At 59.7% G+C, this 13862-nt stretch overlaps 1 protein-coding gene across 1 annotated transcript in view; it reads left to right on the forward strand.

The window, feature by feature from the left end:
- LOC112115037 (PH and SEC7 domain-containing protein 1) overlaps nucleotides 1–13862 on the forward strand; it is a 28954-nt gene that overhangs the window by 6888 nt on the left and 8204 nt on the right. Inside the window, exons 2-5 of the mRNA XM_024212007.2 lie at nucleotides 5004–6160; nucleotides 11411–11489; nucleotides 11938–12391; nucleotides 13561–13740. Of these exons, the coding sequence (XP_024067775.2) occupies nucleotides 5162–6160; nucleotides 11411–11489; nucleotides 11938–12391; nucleotides 13561–13740 (1712 nt within the window). The 5' untranslated portion in view covers nucleotides 5004–5161. The remainder of the gene's footprint in view (nucleotides 1–5003; nucleotides 6161–11410; nucleotides 11490–11937; nucleotides 12392–13560; nucleotides 13741–13862) is intronic.

Consider the following 13862-nt stretch of genomic DNA (forward strand, 5'->3'; position numbering starts at 1 on the left):
CCCTCCCTCCCAGGTTTGAGAGCCTGGGAGGGAGGGCGAGTAGCGGCGCGCGAGCGGCAGCAGCAGCGGAGGTGAGCTAGGGCGGCCGGGGCACATTTTTAGGGGCGGCATTCTGGCGCCGGACATGCCGCCCCTAAAAATATGCCGCCCCAAGCACCACTTGTTTTGCTGGTGCCTAGAGCCGGCCCTGGCTCTGCAGTTTGGCTGTTGCTATTTGATTGCCAGGAGTTGTTCCTCTCAGAGCCAGGTGGGGCGCGGGATTGCAGGGCGTGCTGGAGCCAGAGCTGGGGGCAGACCCTGCCTGGGGGCGCACCCAGGTGGAATTTAACCAGCCTCGCCTCAGTGAGCAGCCGTGGTGCATTGGCGGTTCTGGGGGCTGGAGCTGTTCACCCACAGGTCACTGGCTGAATGCAGCCGGGCTTAGCAGGGGTTAATGATTCCCCTCCCCATGGCCCCTAGATGAGCTGCCCAGGTGCCAAACTCACCCGCTGGCATGGCGCTCAGCTGGGCGCTCTCTGGGCAGGGACTGCACTCACTGGGTGTTTGTACAGCGCCTGGCCACAATGGGTCCCCCAGCTCCGCCCCATTCTGCCCGAAATCCTCTCGCCCACTGGGTCCTTGTGAGAAGTGACGCCAATGCGCAGGGCGCGGGGGGGGCGGGGGGGGATTTAGCCCAGCCGCAAACCATGGCTTGATTTTTTTTTAATGTTGCAATTTTTTGGAGGGGGGAGGTGGGAATCTTCTGATCGCTGGGGGTGGGGTGGGGTCTGAGCCATGAGGCTGGAACTTCCAGGGCTGGCCAAACAGCAGGCCCCACTCCCACCTTGGGACGCCCCCCTGGGGAGGTGGGGGCCAGTGCCAGTGCTGGGAGAGGGACCCCCCCCCCCCAACTGCATCTGCACCTCTCAGCGCCCCGCTGCTCCAGGGCTGCAACCAAACGTGCCGGAAGCTGCCGAGAAGAGTGTGTCAGCAGCGTGGGGGAGGTAACGCAGAATTCCCCCCCCAACCAGCCCCATGGCCTGCCCCAGGGCTGCGGGCTTGGCTGTGGGAGGTGGGGCAGGGAGGGGGTCATGCCCCCCCATCTGTGCAGCTGTTTGCATGCCCTTAGCTTAGCCAGCAGTGGGAGGCCAGGAGGGCCTGGACCTGGCTGCGGAGGGGGGGGGCGCTCTCCTCCCCCCCCACCCCCCCGTTTCTAAACCCTGTGGGCAGGAAGTGTGCAGGCAAGTGACAGCAGCAGAGCGAATGCGGCGGGGGGGGGGGGAGGGAGGAGAGAGCCGGCGCTTCCCCCAGCTGCCCGGAGCCAGCAAGGATGGGCAGGTCTCCCCAGGCTCCCCCCGTCCCAGGGGCTGGCCCGCTCCCCAGCGCAGAGAGAAGCCCCTGGTAGGTGCCTCTGGCGGGGGCTGCTGGGCCGGGAGCCAGTGGGAGTTGGCTGGGGAAGGCGCCAGGGTCGCTTGGCTTGGAGGGGAAAGTCCTGGCAGGAGCATGGGGGGAGCTTGGAGCGAGTTGTGGGGACCCCAGCAGGGAGTGTGTGGGGGGGAAGGGGATCCAGGGGGCTCCCCCCCCAGCACTGCTTGCCCCCCCTCCCCGGCGCTTATGGCTGTGACACGACTCAGGAAGGATGGGAGGAGGCTGGTGGAGCCGTGTCCCTGCCTATGAATGGGGCATCTGTTCCTCCGCTGGTCCTGCCCAGCCGGGTGTGGGGCAGGACAAGACTCACACAGGGGCAGAGAGAGGGACAGACAGACGCACACACAGACAGACACCTCCCCACCAGACATACCCAGACCCACAGCTGGCCGGGGCTGTCACAGTCCAGCTGGCAGTGAGCTGCCCAGCCTGGGGAACCAGCCACACTCTAGCCCAGCTAACAATAGCAGGGGGCGGCTCAGGTTAGCCACTCAAGGTCCAGGCCGCCTGCCCCGGGTCTGGGCTCAGGTGGCTAGCTCCTGCTGTCGCCACTGCCTCCATGGCCATGCTGCCCGGGCTAGCTGCTCCCAGCACCTGTACAGACACACAGACTCAGCCATGCAAACAGAGACACAGACACTTACATACACACACACCCCTCCGCAGACAGACACACAGACAGACATGGACGCACAAGCAAGGCTGGGCACTCATAACGCCCATGGACGTTAGCAGGAGTCAACACCTTGGAAATTGGGCCCGAGGGCACCTGGACAGACAGCCCCCAGAAGCAAACAGAGAGACACAGAGAAGGGAAGCCAGACACATTTTTGGTCTGGCTGCTCGGGGGAGTTGGTTCGCTCCCTCCAGTGACCGTGAACTCTGGCTTTCCACCCAGCCTCACACCCCTTCACGCTCAGTGCCCTCATTGTGCTGATGGGGAAACTGAGGCAAAGAGAGGGGCAAGGAATGCACCGAAGTGACAAAGGGAGTCAGTGACAGAGCCAGGAAAGGATCCCAGGAGTCCTGACTCCCCAGTCAGTGCTCTAGTTATTGGACCATACTGCCTCTTATCTAACCATCCAGCCCCCCCAGCCCATACTTACCACTTCTGGGAGATTTATCATCTATCCATCTCCATCCACTTTATCTATCTATCTATCTATCCCCATACACCCCCGTATCTATCTATCTATCTATCTATCTATCCCCATCCACTCTCAGCCTTGCTGAATCCATGGCATTGTTCCTCTTCCAGAGCCGGGGTGGGGGGCAGTGGCCCCAAGTGAAGTGCCGGCATCCAGAGGCGACTCTCTCCCTGTGCTGAGCTGTCTCATTGGCTGCACAGCTAGGCCTGCCCAACCTGTGTTAGTTTCACAAATGCTGCAATTCTGATGTGCTCCCATGACTCCAGGAGCTGGAGCTTTACGGAGCAGCGAGCCTGCGGGAGAACGGGTTCTTTGCCAGCACCCAGCCTTTTCGCAGGAACGTAACGGTTTTGATTAAACTTTGGCCATGCAGCTTCTCAGACCCAGGATGGAATTTCTGGTCAGGTCACAGGAGTGAGCGAGACCCCAGAAGAGCCAGTAGCCCAGTGCTCGTGGCACTCACCAGGCAGGTTAGAGACACCCTGAAAATCACAAGCCTGGCTTAAGCATTGGCAGCGCTGCAATCTTGGCTGGGGGCTCCAAGCGCTCTGTGTTTGTACAGCACCCAGCACACCGGGACCATGTTCCACGAGGGGGCTCCAGACGCTGCCCTAATACAGATGACCAGGACACAAGTGCTAATAACAGAATTCCTCTGGGGTAGTGGTTTTTAATGCTATAGATTAGCAAGCTGGAGCATTCAGTTATGGGGATCTTTTCTACGTGACTGTGTCAGTCCCATATGTCTCTGCTTAGCCGCGTAAGCTGGGACTTCACATGCATCAAGCAGGCACCGGAAATGCTGTGGCTGAGTGTAACACTCTTCCGGCTTGGGCTCTGCAATTGTGGTCGCTTGCCCAGCATTTGAGTGTGCGCGTGCGGGCCCGCGTGTGCGGCCCTGCAGCTCGGGCCCCTCTGTGGGCTGCTCTCTAGCTAGCTCTTAGTGATACGGGGCAAGCAGAAATGGAGCCCACGGACACTAGGTCAGAGGTATCTGTGTGTCTGAGGGCTGGCGCATAGGGCCAGCTTCAGGGATGGGAGAACTCTGCGGACTTCAGGGACTCAGGCCTGCAGGTGCGACGCAGGGGCCAAAAGGGCAAATGTGATCCCAGGTGTGTACAGGAATCTCGGGTAGGAGCAGAGTGCTTATTTTCCCTCTGTATTTGGCCCTGGTGCGACCGACCGTTGCTGGGATCATGTGTCCAGTTCTAGTGTCCCCAATTCAGGAAGGATGTTGATAAATTGGAGAGGGGTCAGAGAAGAGCCACAAGAATGATTAAAGGATTAGAAAACGTGCCTGAGCGTGAGAGACTCAAGGAGCTCCATCTATTTAGCTTAACAAAGAGAAAGTTAAGGGGACTTGATCACTGTCTATCAGGGAACAAATATTTAATACTGGGCTCTTCAGTCTAGCAGGGGAAGGTCTCACATCATGCAAGGGTTGGAAGTTGAAGCTAGACAAATACAGACTGGAAATAAGGTGTAAATTTTTAATGGTGAGAGTAATTAACCATGGGAACGATTTACCCAGGGTCACGGTGGATTCTCCATCACGGACAATTTTTAAACCAAGACTGGCGGGACTGAAGTCCTGCAAAGTAGCATCTAGGCTTTGTGCAGTCCTGCACCAGGGTGATCTCCATCCTTAGCCTAGACGCCAGGCATTCCCCCTCCACGTGTACTGCACATTTCTTTGCAGCTTCTACGCTCTGGGGGGCTGTCCTTTCTCCCTGTGTGGTACAGTGTTGAGCGCACTGTGGGGGCCAGAAGCGTGACAGATAACACTCCTCGTCTGAGCACTTCAATGCAGGCCGGTGTCATTATCCCCATTTTACAGATGGGGAAACTGAGGCACGGAGCAGGGCCATAGTCACCCAGAGAGTTAGTTGCAGAGCTGGGATTAGAACGCAAGTCTCCCAAGCGCGTGCCCTAGTCACTAGCCTACACTCTGAGTGCTGCCAATTCCTAGCTCTTTTCCTCTTTTCCAAAGGAACTCAGTATCAATGTCCAGATGGGGAAACTGAGGTGTGAGGCGGGGCCGTGACCTATCCAAGGTCACCCAGGCCAGTGGCACAGCTAGGAATTGAACCACTTCCTTTAAAAATGAATTTCTCATGCAGCCCTTGACGTCGGCAGACACTACTGACCAAACAGAAAAAAAAAAAAACTCGTTCTGTTCTGCTCACGTTTGTCTGCTGCGCCCCCCATGTGTCTGGGCGCCTGGTGTGATAAATAAATTGTCACCACCATGTACCGTACAAACCCTGTGACCTCCAGGTGGATTTCCCTTCTTTCAGTATCGCTCGTAATTCCTGGGCCGGGTTGCAGCGTCTCTCACCCCCAGCGGCTTGCATTGTCCTTTTCTGGGGTTGTCTAACATGCCCATTTCCAGCCCATTTCGTTGAACGTTAACTTGTGGTTTTGTTTGCTTGCCCTCCTTTGCTCCAGGGTAGACCCGAGTGCCATGGGGAGCCTCTCTAGAGAGCCGGCTGCTCACTGCTTAGCAAACAAGATGGGAGAAGAGCCCACCTTGGCTTAACTGGACCTTTCAAAGCAAAGTTAGGCGCGTCGGCAACCACGGTGCGTGGTTCCTGGTGGACGGTGACATGGATCCAGACGGCCCTTCCAGCCACACGGAGCCCATGGACCTCCTGGCTTCTTATGCCGCAGAAGCTCCAGGATGTAGGCCTGGAGAAAGCCTCTTTAGGATTCAAGATGCGATTGTGTTCTCCGATAATTACACAGACCCGGGCAGTGCCTTGTACGCCCAGTCCCCCTCGGGCCCGGAGGGCCACGGTGTTGGCAGCTGCTCCTTGGAAGTCACTGCCGGGGACTGCGAGACGTCTCCGGAAGAATTTGCTGGCCTGGGGGGTGGAGAGATGCTGTGCGCCGTGGGGAACGCACTTGGTTCGGAGATCCCTGCAGTGGAATCTCCACCCCCTCCAGCAGAGAACCCGAATGCTCAGGACGAGGGGAAGAATGACGCTGCCCAAGCACTGTTCTGGTCCGGGATCCTCCAAGCTCAGCTGTGTGTGCTGGACCTGCAAGGGGAGCTGGAGAAGCAAGAAGAGCCTGTCGCTGAGCTAAGCAGCTGGTCCCGGGGCCCTGAGGACGCACTGAGCCGCGCCCCGGCTGCACAGGGCTTGCCCATCTCCTGGGAGCCGCTGGACGAAAGAGCCACCGCGGCCAGCGACAGCGATGACGGGCAAGAGGCCGGCCCGGCGAGGCAGGAGGAGGAGAGCTGGTCGTCCGAGGGGGAGGAGGAGGAAGAGCAGTGCCTCTTCTACAACAACCCGCTCTTCCAGGAGAGCCCGGGTCCCGCAGGGCCCAGCCCCTCTGACGGCCCTGCCTTTTGGAGCGCCGCCGAGGGGGACCGCGCTGGTTCCAGCGATGAGGCCGATGGAGCTCCCCAGGGCGAGCCGGTGTCAGGTGGCCAGCAGGAGGAAGAGCTCTCGTGCCCCTTCGCTGAGGCGACCGAACCGGGAGCCGAGGATGAGACGTCGTGCGATTTCCCCGCCTACACGATGCACTGCAGCACCTGGGCCCCCTTGGTGATCACGGAACGGGACATCGACGGGGCCTGCTCAATGGCCGAGGACCCGGAGGTAAGAAGCGAGCAGCCCATTCGCCCTTTGTCAACTTCCTCTGGTGGCCAGGCTGGAGGGAGGGGCTTAGTGGAGGGACGGCCCATGTCTCCCCCGCTTACCCCACCCTCTCAGGCCAACCTGAGTGATCTCCGTTTAGAGAAAGCCCCCCTTGGCCTGCCCAGCATGTGCTGTGGATCCACTCCCGGCACTGTGGAGCTGTGAGATGGGGGGGGCACAAAGGGGCTGTGCCCGCCTGGGTCCGTACTGATCTGCAGTATTGACCCCCCTCAGCCCATCCAATCCGACCCACTGCATAACCCTGGCCTTGGAACGGCACCAGAGGGAATTATTTCCCCTGCTCTGCGTAAGCCTAGCAAACCAGGCTGCCAGGGGTCTGGTGGGAGGTGAATTACCTCCAGCGGCGGGAAAAGCCCTCCCCTTGGCTTAGGCAGCGTGCTGCGGTCGCGTCTTGGGTGTAGACAGCCTCAGTAATTTGGAGGCGTGGCCCGTAGGAACTACATGTCCCAAGATGCAGTGCTCCAGGGCGCCCTGGACAGGAGCCAGCACAATCAAACCACGTTCTGGGACCAGCTCCAGGGCCTGGCCCCTGGGATGGGAGCAGCCACTTTGCACATGGATTCGCTCGTGCATCTCCCACGATTGTATTCACAGACCAGGCCATGGCATTGCCCTCACACTCGTGCTCACGAGGGGTGTGAAGAGCAGCATCCATGCAGACACTGGTGCTGCTGCAGGGTGTGGATTCCTTGGGGGCTGCGTCCCCTCTCACTTGCACTGGTGTCACCCCCTTGCTTTCTGTGGCATGACTCCTGATTGACACTGGTGGAAGAGAGAGGACGGGCCCTGTGCTCTGGGGAATGGGAATATAAACTGGGTGTAAAACTACGCCGTGGGTCTGAACTCCCTCGGGCGCACACAAGCTCACCAGCCTGCGAGGGAAGCAGGCTGGAGTAACGTCCCTGCTGAGAAGGTGGAAAGCAGCGTGGCCTAGCAGACAGAGCACCACACTGGGACTTGGGAGCCCCAGCTCTGCTGCTGCATAACTTTGATGGCCCCTTGCTGTGCCTCAGTTTCCCCACTTGTGAAGTGTGGCTGACGCCGCTGACCTCCTTGGAGATCAACTGCTGGGAGGTGCTAGATGAGAGCTCAGTTTGAGTAACGTGGAGGGCAGGCCACTTCAGCCCACACCCCCTTACCTCTCCTCCTGTCAGTGGCTTTCTTTGCCACAGTACAGGGGCATTCTGTGGCTGTATACAGGTAAATGGTGAATAGAGAAGGTGCCAGTAGGGGGTGCTCAAGACCAGGCATCCTCCTCCTGGGTTTTGCAGGACCAATCAAATGGGTTGCTGTGCTGCCGCCATCCAGCTCCTCACCGTGGCCTCAGGCCTGAGCTCTGCAAGGCCACATGCTGGGAGGGCGGCCAGGTGCCCGTTTTCTGCCCTGCATGGGCCACCCAGAGCCTTCTGACAGGCAGGATGGGGGCGGGGGGTAATACAAACATAGGAGCGGGTGAGGCTAACGCAGTCGCAGGGATCACTCAGCTAGGCCAGTGTCAATCCAGCGTCACTGCCAGGGAGTTGAGCGGAGTGACTCCGGATTACAGGGGTGGCTCTGAGAGCTATTTTTCCTCTCTAGCTCCAATGGGAGTCAATGGGACCGAATTCGCAATTACTCTGTAGAGGGGGGTGGGGAGGTTAAGCGGGTGTTTGGCCCCCTTTGAACTTCATAGAATCATAGAATCTCAGGGTTGGAAGAGACCTCAGGAGGTATCTAGTCCAACCCCCTGCTCAAAGCAGGACCAACACCAACTAACTCATCCCAGTCAGGGCTTTGTCAAGCCTGACCTTAAAAACTTCTAAGGAAGGAGATTCCACCACCTCCCTAGGTAACCCATTCCAGTGCTTCACCACCCTCCTAGTGAAATAGTGTTTCCTGATATCCAACCTAAACCGCCCCCATTGCAACTTGAGACCATTACTCCTTGTTCTGTCATCTGCTACCACTGAGAACAGTCTAGATCCATCCTCTTTGGAACCCCCCTTCAGGTAGTTGAAAGCAGCTATCAAATCCCCCCTCACTCTTCTCTTCCGCAGACTAAACAATCCCAGTTCCCTCAGCCTCTCCTCATAAGTCATATGCCCCAGCCCCCTGATCATTTTCGTTGCCCTCTGCTGGGCCCTCCCCAATTTGTCCACATCCTTCTTGTAGTGGGGAGACCAAAACTGGACACAATACTCCAGATGAGGCCTCACCAATGTCGAATAGAGGGGAATAATCACTTCCCTCGATCTGCTGGCAATGCCCCTAGTTATACAGCCCAATGTGCCGTTAGCCTTCTTGGCAACAAGGGCACACTGTCGACTCATATCCAGCTTCTTGTCCACTGTAATCCCCAGGTAGGTTCTGGGGCCATGTAGGGACCTGCCCAGCCCCTGGGGTCAGTTAGCGCTACCTCCGGGCTCCTCCAACTCATGATCTGTTTTTCATAGCATCCAATGAGCCCTAGGGGTAAAGAACAGACTCAGTGCAGCACGCCCCAGCCACGCCCCCATTCCCCCCCTCATGGATTCTAGAGGGCAGAGAACAGACACAGCGCAGGGTGCCCCAGCCACGCCCCTGATCTGCCCCCTGTGGGCCCTGGGCGGCAGGGAACAGCCACAGCGCAGGGCTCCCCAGCCACGCCCCCAACCTCCCCATGGCCCTGGGGGGCAGGGAATAGCCACAGCGCAGGGTGCCCCGGCCATGCCCCCGAACTGCCCCCTATGTGCCCTGGGGGCAGGGAATAGCCACAACGCAGGGTGACCCAGCCATGCCCCCAATCCGCCCCCTATGGCCCTTGGGGCAGGGCTCTACACCAGCTGGGGAGGCCATTGCAGAGGCGGGAGCCTGAGGGGGCCATTTACACCTACCCTAAGGCCTGTTTAGTGTGTCAAACCAGTGCGAGGGGAAACCGAGCCAAGGAATGGGGTTTGGGCCAACCCCTCAGCACCGGCACTGTGGGGCAGCCCCTGACACGCTGCTTGCCTGGGCTGAATTCTGACCTCAGCTCCATCGAGGGCCCTGATCGCTAGGCCTGTTGGGCCAGGAGCAGGGCAGGAAATGCTAGGGGCCGGGGAGCCCTGCCCCGCCCCAAGCCCTCGGGCCAGGGCTCTATTTTTAAAACTGGCCTGGCGTGGCTGGAGCCTGGCTCCAACAGGGTACTGCTCAGCATGCGCCTTCCTGTGGATTGTTTGCAGCGGTGGCTTGGCACCTGGCCAGTCTCCAGCGTGGGGTTGGGCTGGGGATGAGGCAGCTGGGCTGATGCGTCAGGCTTTGCCGGGGGGGGGGGGGGGGGGGGGGGTCAGCCATCCTGCCAGGGCAGGGGGGGGGCCGGGGGGGGCGGGTCTGACGCACATTTCTGGAATATTTCCCAAGAGCAGCACCCGGCTTTGGGGGCTGCTGGGGGTGGCAGGAGAAGCTTGGGGTAGCTCCTGTGTTGGCTTTCCTGCCATTGCAGTGACTGGGGGGGAGACGATCAGAGTTGGGGTGCTGAGGCTGGGGCGATGGGGTGGGGCTGGGGAGGGAGGGTCCCTCGGGCGAGGGCCAGCACTGCTTTTGGGGTCACTTGGTTCGGGGGCCTGGTTCTCAGCCAAGGGGAGCAGTGGGCACTGAGCGCCTCTGGAGGTCAGACCCCAGTGTGAGGCTGAGATGACGCTGCCCAGAGTCTGTCAGTCTACAGGATGCTGCTGGGTTAAACCCGCGGGTGTCGAAACCAGACACATCCCCTAAGCTGTTACTGACCCCGGATTGCTAGCGGGGGGAGGAGTTCCTCAGAGCCGGTTCTCACCACTCCCACCAGGACTGGTCGTGTTTGTGTAACCATAACCCTTCGGGGCCCCACTCACAGACTAGCACCCCTCTGTGCTAGGCACTGTACTTGTCTATTGCTATTAGAGGTATTGCGGTAGCACCTAGGCACCCCAACCATGCACCAGGACCCAATTGTGCTAGGCGCTGTACTTTTTTACTGCTATTTAGAGGTATTACGGTAGTGCTTAGGTGTCCCAGTCACAGACCAGGCCCTCTGTTGTGCCAGGCACTGTATGTCCCATTTCTCCCTATGTGCCAGATTCCCTGGAGGAACTACATCTCCCATGATGCATCATGGTCTCACCTCTGAACCACATGCTGTAGCATGGGAATCATATGAGTGCAGGTGCATGCTGGGCAATGTAGTCCAGCCAGCGAGCCCCACCCATCCAGCACAATTGAATAAGAGGTACCAGAACTATAACTCCCATGAGGCACCGTGGCTCCATAGACAGATGTGGTTGAATGTTGAACCGACTCAAAATGTTCCTGCATTTCTGAATTGACTTTTTTCTGACCTTTTCATTCTGCAAAAAAATGTCAGCATTTTTGCCTTCCGTGCCGATTCAGGAGCAAAACCGATGTTGAAATACCCGGATACTGTGATTTCTGCTCAGCTCCCATCCAGCCCTGTGGGTCAGCTGGGGTCAGGTCAGCGGCCAGCCTGTCACCAAAAAGGCCAGAGCAGAAACAGAGACGGGCAAGGGCTGGGCCGTTGGTTTAGAGAGGAGAAGAAGGGAGATGGCAGAGAGCTGTAAAATAGAGTGAGAGAGAGATGGGGAGAACAGCAGGACCTGCCCTATTGTGTAATGCCCCTGCCAGGGGACAATCGATGAGTGTTAAAGGCAGCGAATGAAAAGCACACACAGTGCCTAGTTAACCTGTGGAACTCCCTGCCACAAAAGATCAGAAACAAAAGAGGCTCAGCAGCAAATCAGGCTTGGTTACCTTCAGTCCTGTTATAAACCCTCCTGCATCAGGGTGTGAGCCAGCCACTCATTAACAGGGCCTGGCAGAAGCTTCCCTTCAGGGTCGGTGATTTCAGTCGGTTATTGTGGAAGTTTTGCTGTTTCTGCGACAGTTGCTGGTGCCGGCCACGGTCGGGGCCAGGAGCGTGGGCCGGAAGGTCCAGTGCATGTTGTTTCCAGGGAGGAGGATTAAGCAGACCAGGGGATGGGGTGGATTTTCCCTCACTTGGCATTTTCCAATGGAGATTGGGCATCTCTTTCTACAATCTGGGTGTCCTGGGCTGGATTGTCCACCTGCGTTGAGCAGGAGGCCAGGCTGTATCAGAGCAGCCCTGCCTGGCCTTACCAGTCGACTCCCTGGCCTCCGCTCTGTTCCCGGCAGTTCTTGGGCTCCTGCGGATTTTCTAATGTGTCTTTGCTTTTTCTCCAGGCCCCGGGCCGCCCCCCCGACCAGCTGGCGGATGGAGCCATCTGCCGCCCCCCGGTTGTCCTGTGCAGCGCGGAGTCGGGTGAGTCCTGGGACCATTCGGGGACGAGACGGCTGTTCTGCGATCGCGCCTCCCTGGCCTATAGGGGGTGGGGGGGCTGGCTGTGAGACCAAATGTGGGGGGCAGACCGTACCCCACCTGCTGCTGCTGGTTCCTGTGCCTCTCTGCAGCAGCTGGTGCTGCCGCTGACCCAGACGACACTGCACTGGGTGGACCCTGGGTCTGAGCCAGTCGGGCCAGGCCTGTGTGCCATGCTTAAAGTGCGGGGTCCGTCATATTCTATGGAAAAGAAAGGGACATCACATCTGCCTGCCCCCTACTCCCACTCTGTCCTGCCCCCACCCCATCTGTCCTGCCACGCCAGCAGGGGTCTGGCCCCATATCACGGGCAGGAGGCTGGCTGGGGCCACAGCAGTGGGGGGGGGGGGGGGCTGTGCTGGGGCCATTGGTAACTGGACTGCCCCCACAGATCTCAGTGGTGCTCTGGACCAGGGGGAGGGCGGCTTGCTGTTTTCGGCTTCCAGCACCTCCATGGTATCGACCCTGCTGCACACCGAAGACTGGGACCACCCCAGCCCCTGCGAGCTCCAGCCTCCGAGTCCCTCTCCAGGCGGAGGCAGCTGGAGCCCCGAGGCCTCCCCGCAGCACACCACGGAACCAGCTCAGCACCAGGAGGCGGATTTGGAGCTGGCAGCCCCTGACCATGACAGCCTGGCGCCCCCCTGCCTGGTGGCAAAGGCGTCCCGGAGCACTTCCTGCCCGCGAGGGGAAGTCACTGCGGCCGAGTCCCCGGCTGAGTCGCTCGACGCAGTGGAGGGGAAGCCGGGCAGCACGGCGCAGGGGCAGGAGATGGAGGAACTACCCCCCATGCCTGGAGATGAGCCTGTGCTGGGGGAGGAAGGCAGGCCGGAGCCCACCCCGGGGTAAGCCAGCTCGCGAGTCGGGCCACGGGGAACCAGGCGGGAGGTCACGGGACTCAGGCAGCCACGACATCCTCCAGCTGTGGTTAGGCGCCGGTGCTGAGCTGAGCTTTGCACTGTGAGGGCACCTGAGATGAGAGCTGGCAGCCATTTGGTGAGCACTCCGAGAGGGTAGAGATAGTTGAGAGCTAATGGAACCTGCTATCCGTCCGTCCATCTATCTATCCATCCCTCCCCAGTCCCCCCCTCGATCCGTCCCTCCCCAGACCCCCCCTCGATCCATCCCTCACCCGACCCCCCCGACCTCCCCTGATCTGTCCCTCCCCAGACCCCCCTCAATCCATCCCTCCCCAAACCTCTCCGATCCGTCCCTCCTCAGACCCCCCTCGATCCGTCCCTCCCCAGACCTCCCTCAATCCATCCCTCCCCAGACCCCCCCTTGATCTGTCCCTCCCCAGAACCCCCCTTGATCCATCCATCCCCAGATCCCCTCGATCCGTCCCTCCCCCAACTCCCCCTCCCAACCTCCCCTCGATCTGTCCCTCCCCAGACCCCCCTCAATCCATCCCTCCCCAAACCCTCCCCTCGATCCGTCCCTCCCCAGACCCTGGCTGGGATGATTTAGTTGGGGTTGGTCCTGCTTTGAGCAGGGGGTTGGACTAGATGACCTCCTGAGGTCCCTTCCAACCCTGATATTCTATGATTCTATGACTGCAGACATGGGCTCCTCCCCAGCCTTACCCCCCTCTCTGACGCACACATGAGTTGATATAGGGTTTGCTCACTCCTAATGGGGAAGCAGAATGAGAAGCCAGCTTCGTTCGCTCTCTGAACTGCAGCCTTTGCCCCGTGAGCTAACGAAGAGCACTCTGAGGCAGCAGCAGCAGTAGTAGGACTCTTATCCTTACTTATCCACAGACTCGTGTCTGAACGCTGCGCACAGAGGGGCAGATCACAAGGCCCCATGCGTCACTTACACTGCCTGAGCTAGACCCCTAAGGCTCAGCGGGTGGGGGGTGGACAGAGCTGGGCCTTGCAGCCTGGCACATGGAGCCAGTGCCCTCCCCCCCCCAGCAGCAGGCTGCTGCAGGAGAAGGCTGGACTCAGCCATGGGGAGGGGAGTGATGGGAGGGGGCCCCCCCTGCTTCTGACACCTCCATCCGCCCCCTCAGGTGTCCCAAGCAGGAGGACGCAGGGGAGAAGCCAGGAGATCTGGAAGTGCCGCAGCCCGACGGGGCCCTGCTTGCCAACGGGGCCTCTGGGGACCAGGGGGCCGCTCAGCGGCTGGCAGCGCGGCTCTACCACTTGGACGGCTTCAAGAGGTCGCAGGTGGCCTCCTACCTCAGGAAGAAGTAGGATTTAAGTGACGTTTTGGGCAAGATGGACGGTGTTCTGGAGTGCCCCCGCTGGGAGGGCTAGAGTAGCCAGGAGCTCCCCCCACAGCCAGCGCCCTGCCCCACTCCCCACAGTGCCC

Source organism: Terrapene carolina, unplaced genomic scaffold (assembly GCF_002925995.2).
Source record: "Terrapene carolina triunguis isolate 2854851 unplaced genomic scaffold, T_m_triunguis-2.0 Scaffold51, whole genome shotgun sequence".
Lineage (NCBI taxonomy): Eukaryota > Metazoa > Chordata > Testudines > Emydidae > Terrapene > Terrapene triunguis.